The 16,870-nt window shown below is 42.2% G+C and overlaps 1 protein-coding gene across 2 annotated transcripts; it reads left to right on the plus strand.

The window, feature by feature from the left end:
• Positions 1-5,608: 5,608 nt before the first annotated feature.
• LOC147259308 (rhombotin-1-like) lies at positions 5,609-16,369 on the plus strand. Of its 2 annotated transcripts, none has more exons than XM_086209621.1 (6): positions 5,609-5,777; positions 7,200-7,362; positions 8,393-8,606; positions 12,422-12,547; positions 12,885-12,993; positions 15,929-16,369. In XM_086209621.1, the coding sequence occupies exons 2-5, from the start codon at positions 7,341-7,343 to the stop codon at positions 12,988-12,990; spliced, it is 468 nt and encodes a 155-aa protein (XP_086065747.1). In that variant the 5' UTR covers positions 5,609-5,777; positions 7,200-7,340; the 3' UTR covers positions 12,991-12,993; positions 15,929-16,369. The 2 variants fall into 2 exon arrangements, with proteins under 2 accessions (XP_086065747.1, XP_086065748.1); XM_086209622.1 differs by lacking the exon at positions 5,609-5,777 and adding an exon at positions 6,366-6,386.
• Positions 16,370-16,870: the final 501 nt, after the last annotated feature.

Genomic DNA, 16,870 nt, shown 5'->3' on the forward strand with positions numbered 1-16,870 from the left:
ACAACAATGTTACTGGTTGTTCCACTAGATGGCAGCAAAGTTATGTGGAAATCTCTGTTCAGCTGCGGCGTCGTCTATTTCACACTGAGTTTAAATTGGAATTAGATATAAATCTGCAGACAATATCAAACCAACTAGATTATCTGCATTTTTTTTTTATTGGAATAGTTGGACACGAAGAGAAGATGCAAGGTTGTTTGTGTTGCGCCACTTAACAACAAGCAAATTCGAAAGGACTTCATATAAAAACAAAATGATGTATCCATCCATCCATCCATTTTCTTCTGCTTATCCTGTTAAGGGTTTTTTTTTGGGGGGGGGGGGTGGAGCCTATCCCAGGAGCTTTTGGGTGAGAAGCAGGGTTCACCCTGGACAGGTCACCAGTCCATGGCAGGGCCAACACATAGAGACAGACAACCATTCACACTCACAGTCACACCTACAGTCAATTTAGAGTATCAATCAGCCTCGTCCCCTCTTGATGTCTTTGGACTGTGGGAGGAAGCTGGAGTACCAGAGAGAACCCACGCAGGAACAGGGAGAACACGCAGACTCACACAGGCAGACCCCATGGAATGGATAGATGAACTGATTTTTGTATCTCTGCTGATCATTTCTCAGTTCTCACTTGGAGTTGCGGCTCACCATCAAAATATTTGACTTCCTGTATGTGAAAAAAAAAGAAAATGTGTATTCGTCCCGTGATTCATACTAACTCGGTCCATTCTCCATCCCTCCAAGAAGTTTCAGTGACATTGTTTTTTTGGGTTATAAATATTTTTAGACTTTTTGGTTTGTCACCCAGTGACTGTTGTCGAAGAGGTATTGTTCTATTCTCTTTAAAGGCTATTTATTCTGTTGGTTTTTTTTGTTACCCAAATATACTCTTTAAAGTTTCATGAAATACTTGGCTTCTCTAAAGACTCTTCTAAAAAATATAACTTGGCACACAGGAAGTGGAGGTTTTCACATCACCAGTGGCAACAACAGCAATTTGCTTTAAATAAATAGAATCGCGACGTTGTTGGCAGCTGTAACCATCACAGTAGCAGAGAAAATGAAAAGCGCTCCACCTACTGAGAAGCTGAAGCAAGAGACACCGCGGCGACGTGAGCCTGACCGGGACGAGCGTTGCAGAATCACCGCTGACACGCATAAAAAAAAAAAGAAAAAAAAAAAGACATCAAATACACACCAAATTATCCAGATTGACAATTTCTGTAATAGTGTGAAAAACAGTCCTCCTACCAATTTGATTCCCTTTCTCCCTCCCTTCTCCTCCCTTGCATTTTTTTTTCCAGGGGAATGGGCAGACAGATGGAGGCAGAACCTCTGAGCGTGGCCTTGTAGCTTCAGGTCAGTGATCTTATTTGGCCCCTGTGAGGAGGAAGAATTGGTTTTGACTCTGCTGAGGACAACCATCCGAACCAAGGGGATTGGATGCTGCTGGGACACGGTGAGAGCCAATCACGGAGGCCATCGATCAGTTCCCCTTAATCTCACAGCTGGTAAGCACATCCTCACTCCAATCTAAAACTCTGCTGCCCAGCCAGACTGACAGGAGATTGGATGGCCTCCAAAAGACTTGAATCTCCATAGAAATGGATCCAGGAACAGCTTCTCCAAATCTTCACATCACTCTCTTCATTCAGGAAATGCACGGCAGTTGTTCAATCTAGGGGTGGCTTGAATCCCTATTTTCCTTTAAAATGCAGAAACAAGACGTGGGATAATTAAATTGATTATCCAAACCTGCTAAAGATGTCTGATACATGTTGAATGTGAAAAATGTGGATTTTTCTTTGAAAACTTGAAGCTTAAAGCTATCGTGTGGCAGTTTTGTCTCCATCTTCTGGCAGTGATAGTTATTACAAACAACTGTTCATTCAGTATGACACTTTGATTTAGTCCGATAATATTTGGAAGGAAGAAAAGCTGCACTATGGAATTATTTGTCCATATTAAAGTTAGCTGAGGGCTAACCAGAATTAGCTTAATCTGCCATTTACATATTCTTTTCTACTGTTGCGTCACACAACCCCTGAGACATGGCTTGCTTCACTATCAGAATTCAATTTTGTATGGTAGCATTTAGAAAGTCTGGGACAGCCACACACTGTTGAGTGATCCAGATTTGAAATGCTCGGTATGCATCCGGCAGGCAGCGCAGGAACATGCTGCAGACACAAACCTCATTTAGCGTGAAATGCAGAGAGATTTACCTGCTGGAGAATGTCAAGCACCCTCAGGAAAAAACACAATTTCACAACTATCAAGATCTTATGGGCTACATCTGGTTCATCTGGTTCTTTTAAAAATGGACTCCACTGTAGCAGTTTAAAAGGGATATGTGCGGAGGGAATCAAGTGTAATCCCTTTCATGTGTTATATCAATTGTCCATGGTCTGCTTTGTGTCTTGCAGTCTCCTTTTACACTAAATGTGATTTCCTGCTGTAAATGCAGGGAAGCTCCAGTGTTTGGTAAAATGCTGGTATCTCCCAGTGGTAGTGCTGTCCAACGCTGGAGGGGCCAATGCCAAGCATGTCAGACCTCAGCACTCAGGGTTTTCATCATCGTGGGTTTGCGGTGCAAGAAAATAACCAAAAACACAAAAACTATCAAAAGCTAAATGCAAGCACTCGCTCATTGGAGAGAAACTTTACTATTTTTGATTTCGATAGTTTTAGGGTGAATGTGTACCTTTTTAAAATGTTTCACAAGGGTTTTTTTTGGACAATTTTAGGAAAAATTCAATCTCGGTTGCTCGTGTGTCTTAACCTTAACCTTCATTTCAAAACAGATATGTTTGCGTCTCAAGTAGCTAACATAGTCACTTTGGATCTCAAAAGAATGTTTGAGGCTTTTGCTGTGTATAATTTATCGCAACCAGAAAGCCACCGATAGACTCGTCAAGGAAGACTGGGAAGACTTTATGAAAACTGTTTTAAAATCAAATTCAGGAGGTGTCAAACTAATCAAACAAGGAACCCACGATGGTAAATTGATCGTTGTTCATTGGAGGACTTACAAAATACAGAGGAGAGAAATGACGTGTGAAACATTAGAGTAGAGCACGCAAGTAAAAAAACAAAAGGATAGTAAAGCAAAACTTCCAAATAAAACTAGACACAATAAACAAGATAGTGATTAAGTCATTTTAGAACAATATCCACTTTTCTTTTTTTGTGCAGGAGCAGAACCACCCTTTCTACTGAATCACCAGAAATTAAGAGACAGAGTACAAGCCTGTCCGATTCACAGACAGGAGGCATGAAAAGCCACGGTACATTCAGTTGTGTTCCAGACCTGGAAAGATCTGGGCTTGCACAACTGTATTTGAAGTTGTCTTGCCAACTTTCAGGCTGACAGATTAGAACCCCCCCCCCCCCCCCGCCCCATGTGCAGCAGGCTGCATCTGCAGCAGTGGAGGAACGTTGCCCAAAAAAATGTTTCAAGGTGCCAAAGACGCCTTCTAAAATGTGATCCATGAAAATGGCTATACAGTGGTGTATGTGAGGCATGTCTTAACTTCAAGATGGAGCAGGATTTACTGTATGTAGTACCAGCATGTTAAACTGATTCAACCACATGATCACGTAAAAAGTGTAAGAATCTGCCTCAGTAGATGTTGTCAGAGCGTTTGTTTTTTTTCTTTGAACATGACCAAAATGTCTGAAGATGTCGAGACCTGACTTCAAGTATATGATGATCTCCTAACAAAATTATAATCATCTTGGCTTTGGAGTTTGTAGTCACAAGGGCGGATCAGTCGGAATACACTGAAAGATGCTTCAGAGTTGGTGTTTTGTTTTTTTCATTGATTGACACACAAACATTGTACACATTGCTTACATCCCAAACATCTAATGTAAAGAAGCCAACATACCAAAAGGAGGTGACTGGCCCTGACATGCTCACACACCCGATGTCCATTTATGTCTTGTATGTTACGATGGACTCCAGCACGTGGGCTCCATGTGAACTGTTGAGTGACATGAATTTGTGGCAGTTCCCAGCGTGCAACCAGCTGGCCACCAATGTCATTAAAGCTATAGCGGAGAACACTATGTCATTAGCGCCGCCACGGCCTATTCTGTTGTCACTGTTTTGGCTGTGAGACGATGGATTAATTGTCATGTAACTCCTGCAACAACAACAACAAAAAAAAGACTTTCACTATCAGAATTAGACCCATTTTGTAAGATGACGCTTGGAAAATTAGAGCGGCACCACAACTAAGTCATTCATCCACATTTAGCAGAGAGCTAACCTGAAGCAGCAAGATCAAGCAGTGTAGCCTCTGGTGCTCATGGATCTGGAAGAACTACTTTTGGAAAGAAAATGTATTAAAAGATTCTGACGATAATGTGTTGACGTGCTGGGTCCACACAGCCTCTTCTGTGGAGGTAGAATGCTGTAACGACTAGCTTTATCCTCACATCCATGTTCCATCTCCTCCGTGAGCCAGAACCACAATAAAGCAATCCTTGATGCCAAATGAGTATTTTGCCTCTCAGGTCGTCACAAATAGGTGTCGTGAGCCCACAAAGATTGTTGAATCTTGAAGCTCATGGCCACTAGGCTATGAACTTAATAATGTGGTTAAATACTGAGAGCCCATTCGTGGTCGCGCCAAACTGTGAGCGTTATAGTTTGTTTGTGGCTCAAATCACTGAGCACGCGGATGGAAAAAGTAGATTTGAACAACGCAGTCAAGATCTTGTACATGGATGGATTTTGGTAGTTTTTCTGCTGGTTTCAATTTAAATACACGTGGTTCTGGAGTCACAAATAAGAAATACAGAACTGAAAATGTGTTTGTGAGCTCACCTAAATGTGAGTACTCAAGGCAAGTACACTTTGAGTAAAGTATCGCTTTAAGATAAATGTAACCCTTCAAACATTGCACGTTGGTGAATAAAACAACCCTAATTGTCTTCCTTTGAAAATATAAAATAGATGAGGATGGTTCCCAGTGTAGTTTTCTTCTTCAAGGATCACTAGTCTTTAGTTTCAACTGGTCAAATGTTCCATGGCATTCCCTTCCCTAGCTGCTACTGTATGAAAAGTACCCCTCGTATTGTATTGCATTGTACGCATCAAAGAGCTCTTCCACTAAACGTCGCCTATATTTGTCTTTGCTCTTTTCTCACAGAGGACACGGGGGTACAGCGAGCTACAGCAGATGGCCAAAATGCTCTCCTATTTTCACTGACTGCTAATTAGAGCCCTAACCACAGCTCACCTTTAATGTCAGCCACAAACTGCTTTTAACGCAATTAGCCTGATGGGAGCCCAGCCTGTGAATAGCCTGTAATGTTTAGTCCAGGCCAGCCGTTGCTTTGGCGTTGATGTATGTCAGAATAATGACAAGAGGCGTCTAATACCCGGCGGATCCATTTATCAGAGCAGCTGATATGAGGATGAGATTGTAAGCATGATTACCCAGAGAAACTATTTAATTAGATGCATTAATAATTGAGCTAATTAGCTCCCATGTGTCTCACAAATGAAGAGGGAACCCGGAGCTTCACTTGCACCTCATCAGCTGATTAATTAGTGTGTTGATCGTTAGCTGTCTTGACGGCCTATATGAGAGGGTGGATAATGAGAGAATAGTCGGTCGATGGTGCTGATTAATTAGTGTGACCTGATGTTAGAACAGTTGTTTATGCCACAGCGTCTAATGAGGAGGATTTAGGGCTGGATGATCTATTTGGAAGCAGGCGGCAGTCTTGTTTATGTACTGGCCTTGAAAACCCCAATGAAAATCACGGTAATGTTCCAATATGCAATCTACAGGGACTTATAATATTGGGCGTATACGGTGCTCAATATAAGTAATGACCTGATCATGCTGTGGTACAGTGAATCCTAAAGCCTACAAACAGACACCTTTGAGCTGGGAGATTATTTAGCTTTCAATCAGGCCTAAATTACATGAGGACTGGTAGATGGTGGGAGGTCCAGGCCTGAGTTCAACTGGTCCATGTTATTTCAGCTTTTTTTTTTTTTTTTTAATTTCATACTGGATTTATCAATTCAGAACAGGTACAATTGATCAGGACATTTTTAATTAGAACTACACAGCTAACTACGGATTGTGTTTAGTCAAGAAGCTAAGGAGCATCAATGTTAGCAACAAATACCAGAAACTACAGTTGTGCAACAAAATCCATACAGTAATAAATTGCGATATTTTTTGTTTCCACGATAATTCAGCAGGAGAAAAAAAAAAGTTTCTCTGCACTTTATTTTCAATATAGTGTCGCTTTTTCCGATATGGCCTTTTGACGGAAGTGCCATGTGCGGCCAGCTGGGGCGTTGCTGAACCGGCTCATGTGCACTCGTCCACGCTCAGTCGGAGGAGCCCCGGACCGGACAGGTCATGGCTTGTTGATTTTCAGCTTCAGTAAAAGTGTTGCATATCACTGAGCATAAATCAGATGCCATATTATAACTGTAATAGATATGGCATTAGACCCTTGACTGATTCTCAGATGTACTGTGTAGTTCTCGAATTATCCTGATATTCTTCAGTTACCAGTACTGACAAGCTTCATCAGTTGAAATGTCTCTCATGGGTTGGATCATTTTAAAGAAAAAGAGCGAGTAAACAAATACAAATGGAATATGTACATGTCACACTGAGCACGAGGCGCTGCATCTGCGGCACTGGAGAGCCACAGCTTTGACTACAGGGCGCCCTGGAGATAATTGGTGTCCTTGGAGTTGAATAAGCTCATTCTAAAACACCTCAGGCCCCGGCTGTCCTGGTGTGTGACTGTCTATTGAATAATTGATTCAGGGAGGGAGGGGGCGGTTACTATCAGATCTGAGCATAATGACTTTATATAATTAGCACGCAGCATTGAAAAAAGAAAACCCTGTTTGACTGTGGGAGTTTTTTGCACAGAGAGAGAGAGAGAGAGAGAGAGGGAGGGGGGGAGAGGAGGTGCAGTCAGTGCAGAAATGCTCATTTGAGAGGACCAGCTTCTACAGACATGCTTCTGCACCGACATCAGCTGAGATAAAAGCAGGAGCACTCTTGATTTGAGGACATCTCTCTCTCTTTCTCTCTCTCTCTTTCTCTCTCTCTCTCTCTCTCTCTCCTGCTGGCAAGGTGAAACCCAGAGACCCTGTATCCATCCATCCACAGGCTATTTACCGCTCGGACGGTTCTCTTTGCTTTTTTCAGGGATTAAAGAGGAGTGGGGCTGAAGTTTGAGTGATTCTGTGTTGATGGTGTAATTTAGGGACTCAACCTCCTCTGTCGATTATTGCTGGTGAGTGTTTCCTCGCGCGCAAGGGTAGACGGAGTTGCATTTCTGCTGGAAGGATGGTGCTGGATAAGGAGGAGAGTGAGTACTGAATTACATTTTCTCTGTTTGCACTAATGTGGATGGGAATGTTCATGTCCTATAGGTTACTTGAAGCTTTGCTTGCAGGTTTTGAGGATTACAAATCAGGGATGTATGGCATTATGTTTTTTGCTGATACCCAATGCTGATTTTCAATACTGATCGCCAGTATTTACTGATCTCACATTTCGTACAAACTGGAAAAACACGTAAACATGTCCAAAACATTTGAAAGAGCTGGTGAATCATTCGTTTACTGCAACAGATGATGAGCAAAGAGGAGGCTTGAGTAAAACTGGGCAGAAACCCCGGTCATCATCTGACACCAATATACTAAGGAAATCATCAATGTCTGCCAATGTACCGATATTATTGTGCAAAGGGTTGTAACTGTGCCTCTCCTCTCAAATGTGTCTATTGACTTCCACCAAAAATAGAATCCCAAATTTACAGATGGACTCAAAGTGCATTTTTGCCCAAGGTATTAACTTAAGAAAGTGTTTATTTTTGTATTAAAGTGGTCATTTAGGGGACTTAACTGTTGTTTCACTATAATTTGCTGTACTGACTTGGACAAGCATGGGTTTAGTGTATGTGGTATGTGATGGAGGGGTGTCTCGAGTGGTATCCTGGCCATGGCTGGGGCACTTTTTCTCTTCGTGCATTTTCAAATCCACAAGCGTTGCTTCATTGGACAGTTTTTGCCTGTTTGGACTGATTTCACCTCAGTGGGCTTGAAAAACAACAACAAGGGGATACATTGTTTACACAGCCCACATTTTGGGTGTTAATTCACATATTGGCGTTATTGCTGATTACTGGGTTGTCTGGCAGTATACGCTGTTTTTGGCAACCCTGGCAAGCTCCCCCGCAGCAACCTTGGCCACTCCAGTCATTATACTCCAGTTTTGCCACTGTCAACTATGAATGAGTCACTATGGAATGGGTTTGTTTGTCTCTGTGATGCTTTCACATTTGATTATTTTTCTGACTGCGTCTGTCCTTGCTGTGTTGGACTCCTTCCTTCCAGGTGTTGCTCTCGTGTCCCTCCAATCCAGAGAGAAGCCGAGAGGCTGTGCAGGCTGCAACGGGAAGATACGGGATCGCTTCATGCTGCAGGCCTTGGACAGGTACTGGCACGAGGACTGTCTGAAGTGTGCCTGCTGTGACTGCCGCCTGGGCCGGGTCGGCTCCACCCTCTATACCAGGGCCAATCTCATCCTCTGCCGCAGGGACTACTTAAGGTACAGCTGCCACAGGTGGATAAGGATTGACTGACTGAAAGAGAAGCTCACACCATGACAGTCACATCACGTATATTTAATTCAACTGAGAATGTGTGCATGCGCACCATGTATGTTCTGCCATTAGCTCTCATGGTAGTTGCACGTAGCACGAGCCTACATAGCCTAGCCTTGGCTCCAGTTGGTAACATTACCAAAAGGTATTTGATTCACAAACCTCTTACTCCTCTGCAGTCCATTGAGTTCTCATATCTACCGCTCCACAACTTCATCCAAATGTTTATTTTATTTTTTCACTTTTTCTTTTTTCAATGTAGTTGATGGCGCATGTACAAACAGCTGCTCTCTGGCCTTCGTGTTTGTTCGTCTGCAAACGCTCGTTTTCTGTCGTTTATTCATAATCTGTTCGGATTGCTAAAGTCGCCTCGCATATCTAAAGCTTCGAGTGAAAGCTATACGGCGCTCACAGGGATGTGAAAGAAATTCTCTATTATTTAGTGAAAAATTGACTTGTTTGCTTTCTTGGCAAGAGATTGGTTCAAAATGTGTGGTCTCATGTCCGCAGGGTGAATATGCGGCTTGAGTCTCCCACCAGTTAGCTTAGCCAGTTAGATCCCAACGAGATGAGTTGGAACTTGAAGCCACTCCACTTACTGTATTTGCAACACTGAGAAACCTGCTAGGTGACACCTGTGAGTTCAGACTGTATCACTTCCATCGCATTCTAAAACTAGCAACTTAAAACTGCAGTGCTGCTTTGACTGCAGAAATGTAGTCTCGTCGTGAATCTTTGGTCTATGAGTGAGTCATGTGTTGGGTTTTAGCACCTTCAACTTCCTGGAGTCCTTGCTGGTTGCTTGACATCTGCTTCCAGACATGAAATAGCTTGTAAAATGGCAAATAGTTGTTTTCACACTGTGGTTGTAACCAGATATGTTATAATCAGTGAGCTTCAGGGGTGGTGGACAGGCTTTGTTACCTCTAGAAAGAGCAAGGCTAGCTGGTCTCCCTCTTTCTAATGTTATAGGCTTCGATAATTTAGCCTGAGAGACATACTTAGTGATATGGAACTCCTCCATCTATGGTCATGAAGTGACCAATGTCGGATGAGCAGGCATGCATAATTAAACATTTTTATTTAGACTCTGTTTCAGTAACAAGGACTATTTTTATTTGGAGGAACTGCCGAGTGACATTTTTTTCAGGTCATGGGGAAAGCCTTGACTTTTAGTAGCAGCAGCTGAAAAAGGCTGAAAGGATACGCGACACACAGAAAGATGTAGATCAAGAAATGAATGAGTTTACAGTCTCCTACAACTCCTAGAACTTCCTTGTGATTCTCTAACTTCTCGTAGCAGTCGTCTATCCCACAACTTACACTGCTCATCATGACTCGTGTCTGTTAGTTGTATTGAACGTGTTTTTTGTACGGGGGGGATTGATTTCTTTGGAAAAATTGTGCCATTTTCAAAAATCTTATTTGCATCGCTGGCATCTTTTTCTTTGGAGTTTTACAGCAGGCGGCATGTTGCACTGAGTGGCGCAGAAATGAGTCCTAAAACCCACAAGAAAGTTAGTCGTGCTTAACGTCACATTATTGGATTTAAAAAAAAAATGTTATTACTTAACTACAAACCTTAATTCAAGGTATTTAACACTAGTTTAAGATTTTTCAGCATAAAATCCACTGGTGATTTTCCAGTAAAATGCATACCGAAGTGCAAAGCTTCACTGTGCTGAAATCATGCATCAGAAATAATGTTAAATTTGGATTTCAAACGATTTCATTTTGGCTTCAAAACACACACACACACACACACACACACACACACACAAGTGATGTTCACATGTGAAGATTATCTCCTGAAATAAAACCTGTAACTCTCATCAACGTTTCCCACGAAGTTTACTTCCAGCATCAATCCATGATCCAATCTAAATATCCCACAGGCTGTGGGTCAAGGGAACCTGTGGCAATGCTAACTTCTGGCTAGGCCTACAATAATGTCATCTCCTGCCGCCATCCAGAACCTTTTATTTTTATTTGAGGTCTTTTTATTAGAATTGAAATGGAACAGGACCACGGTGTAAATGTAATGGGGGGGAAGCAGTTTGAATTCATGGAGCACTTTTTGTGACCGGTTTTAGTTGTAGCCTGATGTACATTCTGAATGTTTTCAGGTGGCTTGATCTCACAAATCCACTGACTGCTGTGCACCCAAAATCAGCGAGTGTCTTTGTTACGGCTAGATTTTAAACATACTTTAAATAAATGTGTCAATAGACTTAGACTTGGCTCAAACATCTCTTCCGAGAAACTTCTGCCCCCGTGATATTCTTGCCTGAAATAACGACGTCTGGTGTCAGGTCAGCTGGAGAACTCCTGATATCTCAGCCACATTGCTGAACTCATGTGTTAGTCTCATGTACAATCCAGCTGGATTTGGTTGGGGCTAAGTCTCTCATTAGCCGTGCTGCACTTAAGAGACCAAAACCCCTTTTGACAGTTAAATTGGCTAGATTGCCTCCTGTTTTCCTCATCATTGCGAGGGTGCAGACCAAAAGCCTTTGAAGAGCAGGATTAAAACCATGTGATTTCTTTTAATTGGACCATTAGTAGAGAATTAGCATTGAGCTTCGTACCCTCGTTAAGGGGAAGGAAAAAACCCACCAGGTGCCTGCTCAGGACTCAGTCTCGTTAGATCAGAACATTCTGTTAATTAGGCCTCACTTTTGTTCCCATGTTGGTCACCCGTTTGATGACGTTTTTCGTATGTAGTCCAAAGCTCTTGGATGCGTGACGCTTTCCTCCCTCTGCCTGTGGATTTTTTTTTTTTTTGGTCATCCCAAACCTCTTTTTCTATTTGGCCTCTCTGAGGATATGGAAATCGGCAGTGGCCACTTATCTTCATGTGTGTCAGGCTCTTAGGGAGTCGTTTTGTTCATTTTTGTAGAGGTGAAAGAGAGGTGAGGCGAACTGCAGCTGGTCCGAACTGAGACACACAGCATTTGAAACAACACTGGGTTTGTTCTCGGGTGGTTTGAGGACATAGTTCAGATGTTGTCAGATCAGTTGGTCGTCTCAAAGCATAATAGGTTGACCTTCAAGCACTTGCCTGTAAAGTCAGAATAATGAGGAACAAAAAAAAACAAAACCCACCCATCTGTTTCTTTCTTTTTAAGTAAGTGATTTCATATAAATTGTGACATTTTAATATCAGTGAATCTCCATTTTGCCGCCCGCTATCAGTCGTGGCGATGCAAGTTATATCCGGCTCATGAAAGCTTTTATATTCGACGCTCCTACAGAAAGGCTATCATGAGGCAAAAACCTTACTTTGCAGTGAATAATCAGAAGTTTCCAGAGGCAGAAACTATGGAGCCCTGGAGTGGCCAGAGAGAGAGAGAAAACATGTAGGCTTAGAAAGACATGTTTAGCTTTATTTTATATTTCTGTTATAGCTTGAGGCCACAAATTAAAAGGAGCAATTTATAGCTCACGCAGACAATGATAAATATATATATATATATATATTATATATATATATATAATGTGTGTAATGAAATCAAGGGAACAAGTTACATCTTGGGGCCTAAAGTTAACTACATTGTGGAAACAGGTTGTACTGATGTCGCCTCAAAAGCATTAAACTGAAGCAACACATAAGCAAGAATAGTTTGTCCAAATGAAGAGCATGAATAGTGATGCCACCTTGATTTTGGCAAATCACTGTCTAATTCCCTAATTTCAAGCATTTATTTTACACGGTTGAAATGTATCTGCTACAGGTCTGCTTGTTGTCGTCCCCCTGCAGGCTCTTCGGGGTGACAGGGAACTGTGCAGCCTGCAGTAAGCTGATCCCGGCCTTTGAGATGGTGATGAGAGCCAGAGACAACGTCTACCATTTAGACTGCTTCGCATGTCAGCTCTGCCGCCAGAGGTAAGATTAGGGGAGCAATTAGCCGGGGAGATCAGACTCAGTTGACTTATCTGGGAGGGGCACAAGTGAGCCCTGAAAGGTGAACTTACTAGTCATTATGAGCATGTGTTGCAATCAGTAATTTACTGTGGAGGCTGGAAAACCTCAAGGGGTTAAAGACTTTGTATATCACTCGGATAGTTAATCAGGGAGCAATCATGTGAGATTAATTTTCTGATTACCATAGCGGTGGATGTACGCTGAAAATATGCCTGAAATGCTCCTCCGGGACTTCATGATTCACTTCAGCTCATGTAAGACCCAAGACCCAGTTCCATATTTTTATTTCTCTCTGCAGATTTTGCGTAGGAGACAGATTTTTTCTCAAGAACAACATGATCCTGTGCCAGCTGGACTATGAAGGAGCCCATCTTAATGGCAGCACTGAGAGGCAGCCTCAGTAAGAGGTAATATTCTGATGACGATGAATTATGGCCCTCGGCTGCTGTTCTGACAGTTTGAACCTCACCATGCTGGGAGATATATGGAAGGTATAAAAGTGGATTGACAAGATCAACTCCCTCAACTCATCCCAACTATCATGTAGACATGGAACGTCAGACCAATGGCTCCTGATCTCACGTATCACAAGAACTAGTTTTGAGAAAGTCTGCTTTAGTTAACATTTAGCATGGCTGTCTTCAAATTTAGGGCTCTTCTTTTTTTTTTCTTTTTTTTTTAAATGGATTGCTAAAAAAATAGAGAGAGTTGAATGCCAAATATATCTCATTTTATGAATGCACCAGATTTGAACCACGTCCCTTCAGAACAACAGAGCCCAAGATGGCTGGTAATGGTATTGGACACCGAATGGTTGGTGTCGGTAGTTTCTACGGCGCTGCTGTGAACGAACAGGAGTGGGGCTGAATATACGTGGCTTGCTCCTTCCTGCATTCTTGTTTGTCGGTACTTGGAAATATCAGTCAAATATGAAACCAATTCCATGATTTCAAAATGCTGAAAGCGTGGATGTTGGATTCTCCGGTGTTCTGCTGAAGAGCAGCTGGTAGAAGTCTTGGCTTCACTGACTCCACTTCACTAAAAGGCCCCATCTTAGGGTGTCCTCGGGGAGGGAACACCTCATACCTGCAGCTTCTTGCGTTGCACGTGAGAGAATAAAACACAGTTAAACACTCGTGCAGACATTTGACACCGCCAGCATGTGAGCTGCGTGCAGGTTTGAACCAGTCTAAATCCTCCAGGACCAGACTGTTTCCTTTATTGAACCTCTCGATGGGTGTGTGAGCGGCGGTTGGCTGTGAGGGCAGCTGTGCTGGTTGGGAGAAGGTTGAAAGCAAGTGCAGCAAATACCACACAATCCAAAATTATGAAGGTTCAAAGGCATTCCCTGAAGCCAAACCTATCATTACAATACCAACTGTACAGCTACAGATCATAAATACACAACACACACTTGGACACTTGATAGAGAGTCGTTACTTGTGCTGGATTTAGGTTTCATAGCTCATACTGACTTTTTTTTTTTTTTACTTTTAGAGACGATTTTCCCTTCGAAGACCAATTTTATTGTTAAGTGAGAATCTTTCACTTAGTGTAGAGTGAGTTCAAATAAGAGGCTCCTTGAGAAACGTGGCTGCGAATGTTTTAATTTTGATAAACGCCTACAATAAGAATGTTTTGGCCCCCAAATGCAGTTCTCCATAGACCCAAACACTTTTGTTGATGTTGGATTTTGTTGTGGATTTATTTCCACATTTGTCAAAGAGTTTGACGTAAATGTGACCACTGGACCATCACTTTTTAATGTGTATTTTTCTTGGTTCTTGCCCTTCCTCCATTATGGTTTCTCTCATCTGTCGTGACCTGAGAACCACCGGCTCAACTTGAATAATGACATTTAATGGTGATTAGGCTAGAGACAGTTTACTTGCTTTGACAAGATACACTTCATTAACATGAGCGGTGTGCTGTTGATAAGCAGGGGCATGTCTGAGGGGGCGGTGTTGACTGCGGGTCCCCTAAATGACCGGTTCTTGCCATTAGATAATATTTATACGGAGAAAATACAGTGGAGATGGTACATGAAGAGGAGGAAATGTTTTCTCTGGCTTACTGTGCTGTAATTTTTAGTTGTACTTTTCCTTTGTGGTTTACATGACATTAGAAACATGGTGGAGAGATTATTATTATTTAGACCGCATAAACAATGCGCAACAAAGGATATCAACTCCCAATTGGAGGGATTTTGAATCTTTGAGGGAAACATCAAGAGTTTAATTCCTCAGCGTGATTATCCCAGTTTAGAAAATGTGGTTTACATTCACATAAAGTCAGCCTTGCAGCTGGCATTATTCTGTTTTTTTTTTTTTTAATGAAAGAGGTTCTATGTGTTTGTTTGTCTTTAAATACTGAATGACTTTCCTAATCCGTCTGTGGCACTGAGACCCAAATTCCTACATAAATATAAAATAAAACCTAAAAAGCCTTTCTGTCGAGCGCATGCCTCCGCCAAGGCCAGTGTAATAAAAAAAAAAAACCCAACCTGTTTTTGCCATGTTAATTGGATTTGCTTCACGATTTAATGGGTTCCTCACTGGTTCCACCAGGTTCTGTGAAAATCAGACCATTAGTTTTTAGTTAATCTGAACGTGACCTCTTTAACTCGAGGTGCACTTTGAGAGGGCAAACTTCCGCCAGGGGCCATTTTTGGTCGAGTTCACGACCCCCCCCCCCCCCCCCCCCCCCAAAAAAAACAGGCTAAATGTACGTTTCAGGGAGACGGGACAGCAGGAGAAGAAAACTACTGCAGGCAAATGTACGGCTCAACCTTTACATCGGTCTGAATCACTCCCAAAATCCTGAAATACGCGTGATTCACTCAATGAAGGTCCATGGGAAGTTTCTGCCCTCGCTGGTGCTCGCAAGTGAAAGAATGTGAATCAAACCTCCTCGGCCCTTAAATGAAGTGATCTTCCTCCAGACAAGATTCATGAAAATGCAGTGGAAAGACAGAAAAACAGGCTAATGGAAATGTAACCTCCTTTGTGCAGGTAAAAGGCTTATAAATCATTTAAAACTTCTTGGTAAATGAAGCCTATTTTGGGGGCTATTTTCAGTGGATTTAATGTGCATCTGGTGCTGCAGTATCCCTGGCAGCAGGATGGTGAGTTTGAAGAAGGAACATGTCAGCCAGGGCAACACGTTTAATTTGTTTTCAAAACTGGTTCCTTTTAACTTATCTATTGAAAGATGTTATTTTTCTTTTGTGGCACTGTGAGTGGTGATACAAAGCCAATTGCTTTATTTATATCGAAACCCGTAAAACTCCACAAACCACACAGAGTGACAAAGATGTGAATATTTTCTTCTCTCTTTCTGCAGATCAAGAACTGGACAACAGTGAGTCACTTGGACTATGACAGAAGTAACTCGCAGCAGCAGAGTCGGCTTCCTGGTTTAGACTGAACCGTGTGTGTGTGTGTGTGTGTGGGGGTGGGGGGGAACAAAACACAAATGGGACTGACAGTAGCCCGTGTTTGGACTCTAATAGTTGGAGCTGCATGATTCTGAAAAATGACATTTCATAACGGATGCAGCAGAGATCAACCAGCAGGATATTATCAAGCAGCAAACTCTGAGGAAGACGAGCAAAGCCGGTGAAGATGACCTAAATACTGCAGTTCCTCCAGTAACCACTTGGCTTCAAAAGCAAGTGACGCTTCATCAACAAACATGGTAACATGACCAGTTTACCGCAGAAATAAAGTTTACTGCCAGGTACATGAAACTGTGATTGTCTCTGGAGTTAATTTCTGCTGTCATGACAACAGTGTTGGGGGGGGGGGGTGAATTTTTATACATGTGACCAATAATATTCTCTTAAGTGAGTAGCAGGTGTGGGTGTTGTCACAGTTGCCATCTGTATACATTATGCAGAAACTACTTGTATGCACAAGTTTGTTCTTTAATCACTTTTATGCGCGATTTTACAAGAATTTTTCCACAATGATGAAAAAACAAGATGTTCCCAATGTCTCAATCAGATCAGCCGCAAAGAGCCAAGATGGTGAGGGTGAAAACTTCAAAATGGGAAGTCCAAACCAATAGTTGGATCTGCCTTTTCACCACAGTCAAACATGGAGCATCGAGTGTTCAATCAGCAGATGGAAAGAGTGAAGCCAGTCAAATTATCCATCAGAGGAATAATTCCGAGTTGTCTGCTAAACTTCTCTGTAATTGTTAAATTGTTCTGGCTGTCACTGGGTTGTCTTTTGTGGTGAACTCCACCCATCTGGCACACAGGAAGCCTAAAAACAAACCAAC

This window comes from Aulostomus chinensis, chromosome 7, assembly GCF_037954235.1.
Source record: "Aulostomus chinensis isolate RoL2024-O1b breed Wild chromosome 7, RoL_Achi_v1.0, whole genome shotgun sequence".
NCBI lineage: Eukaryota > Metazoa > Chordata > Actinopteri > Syngnathiformes > Aulostomidae > Aulostomus > Aulostomus chinensis.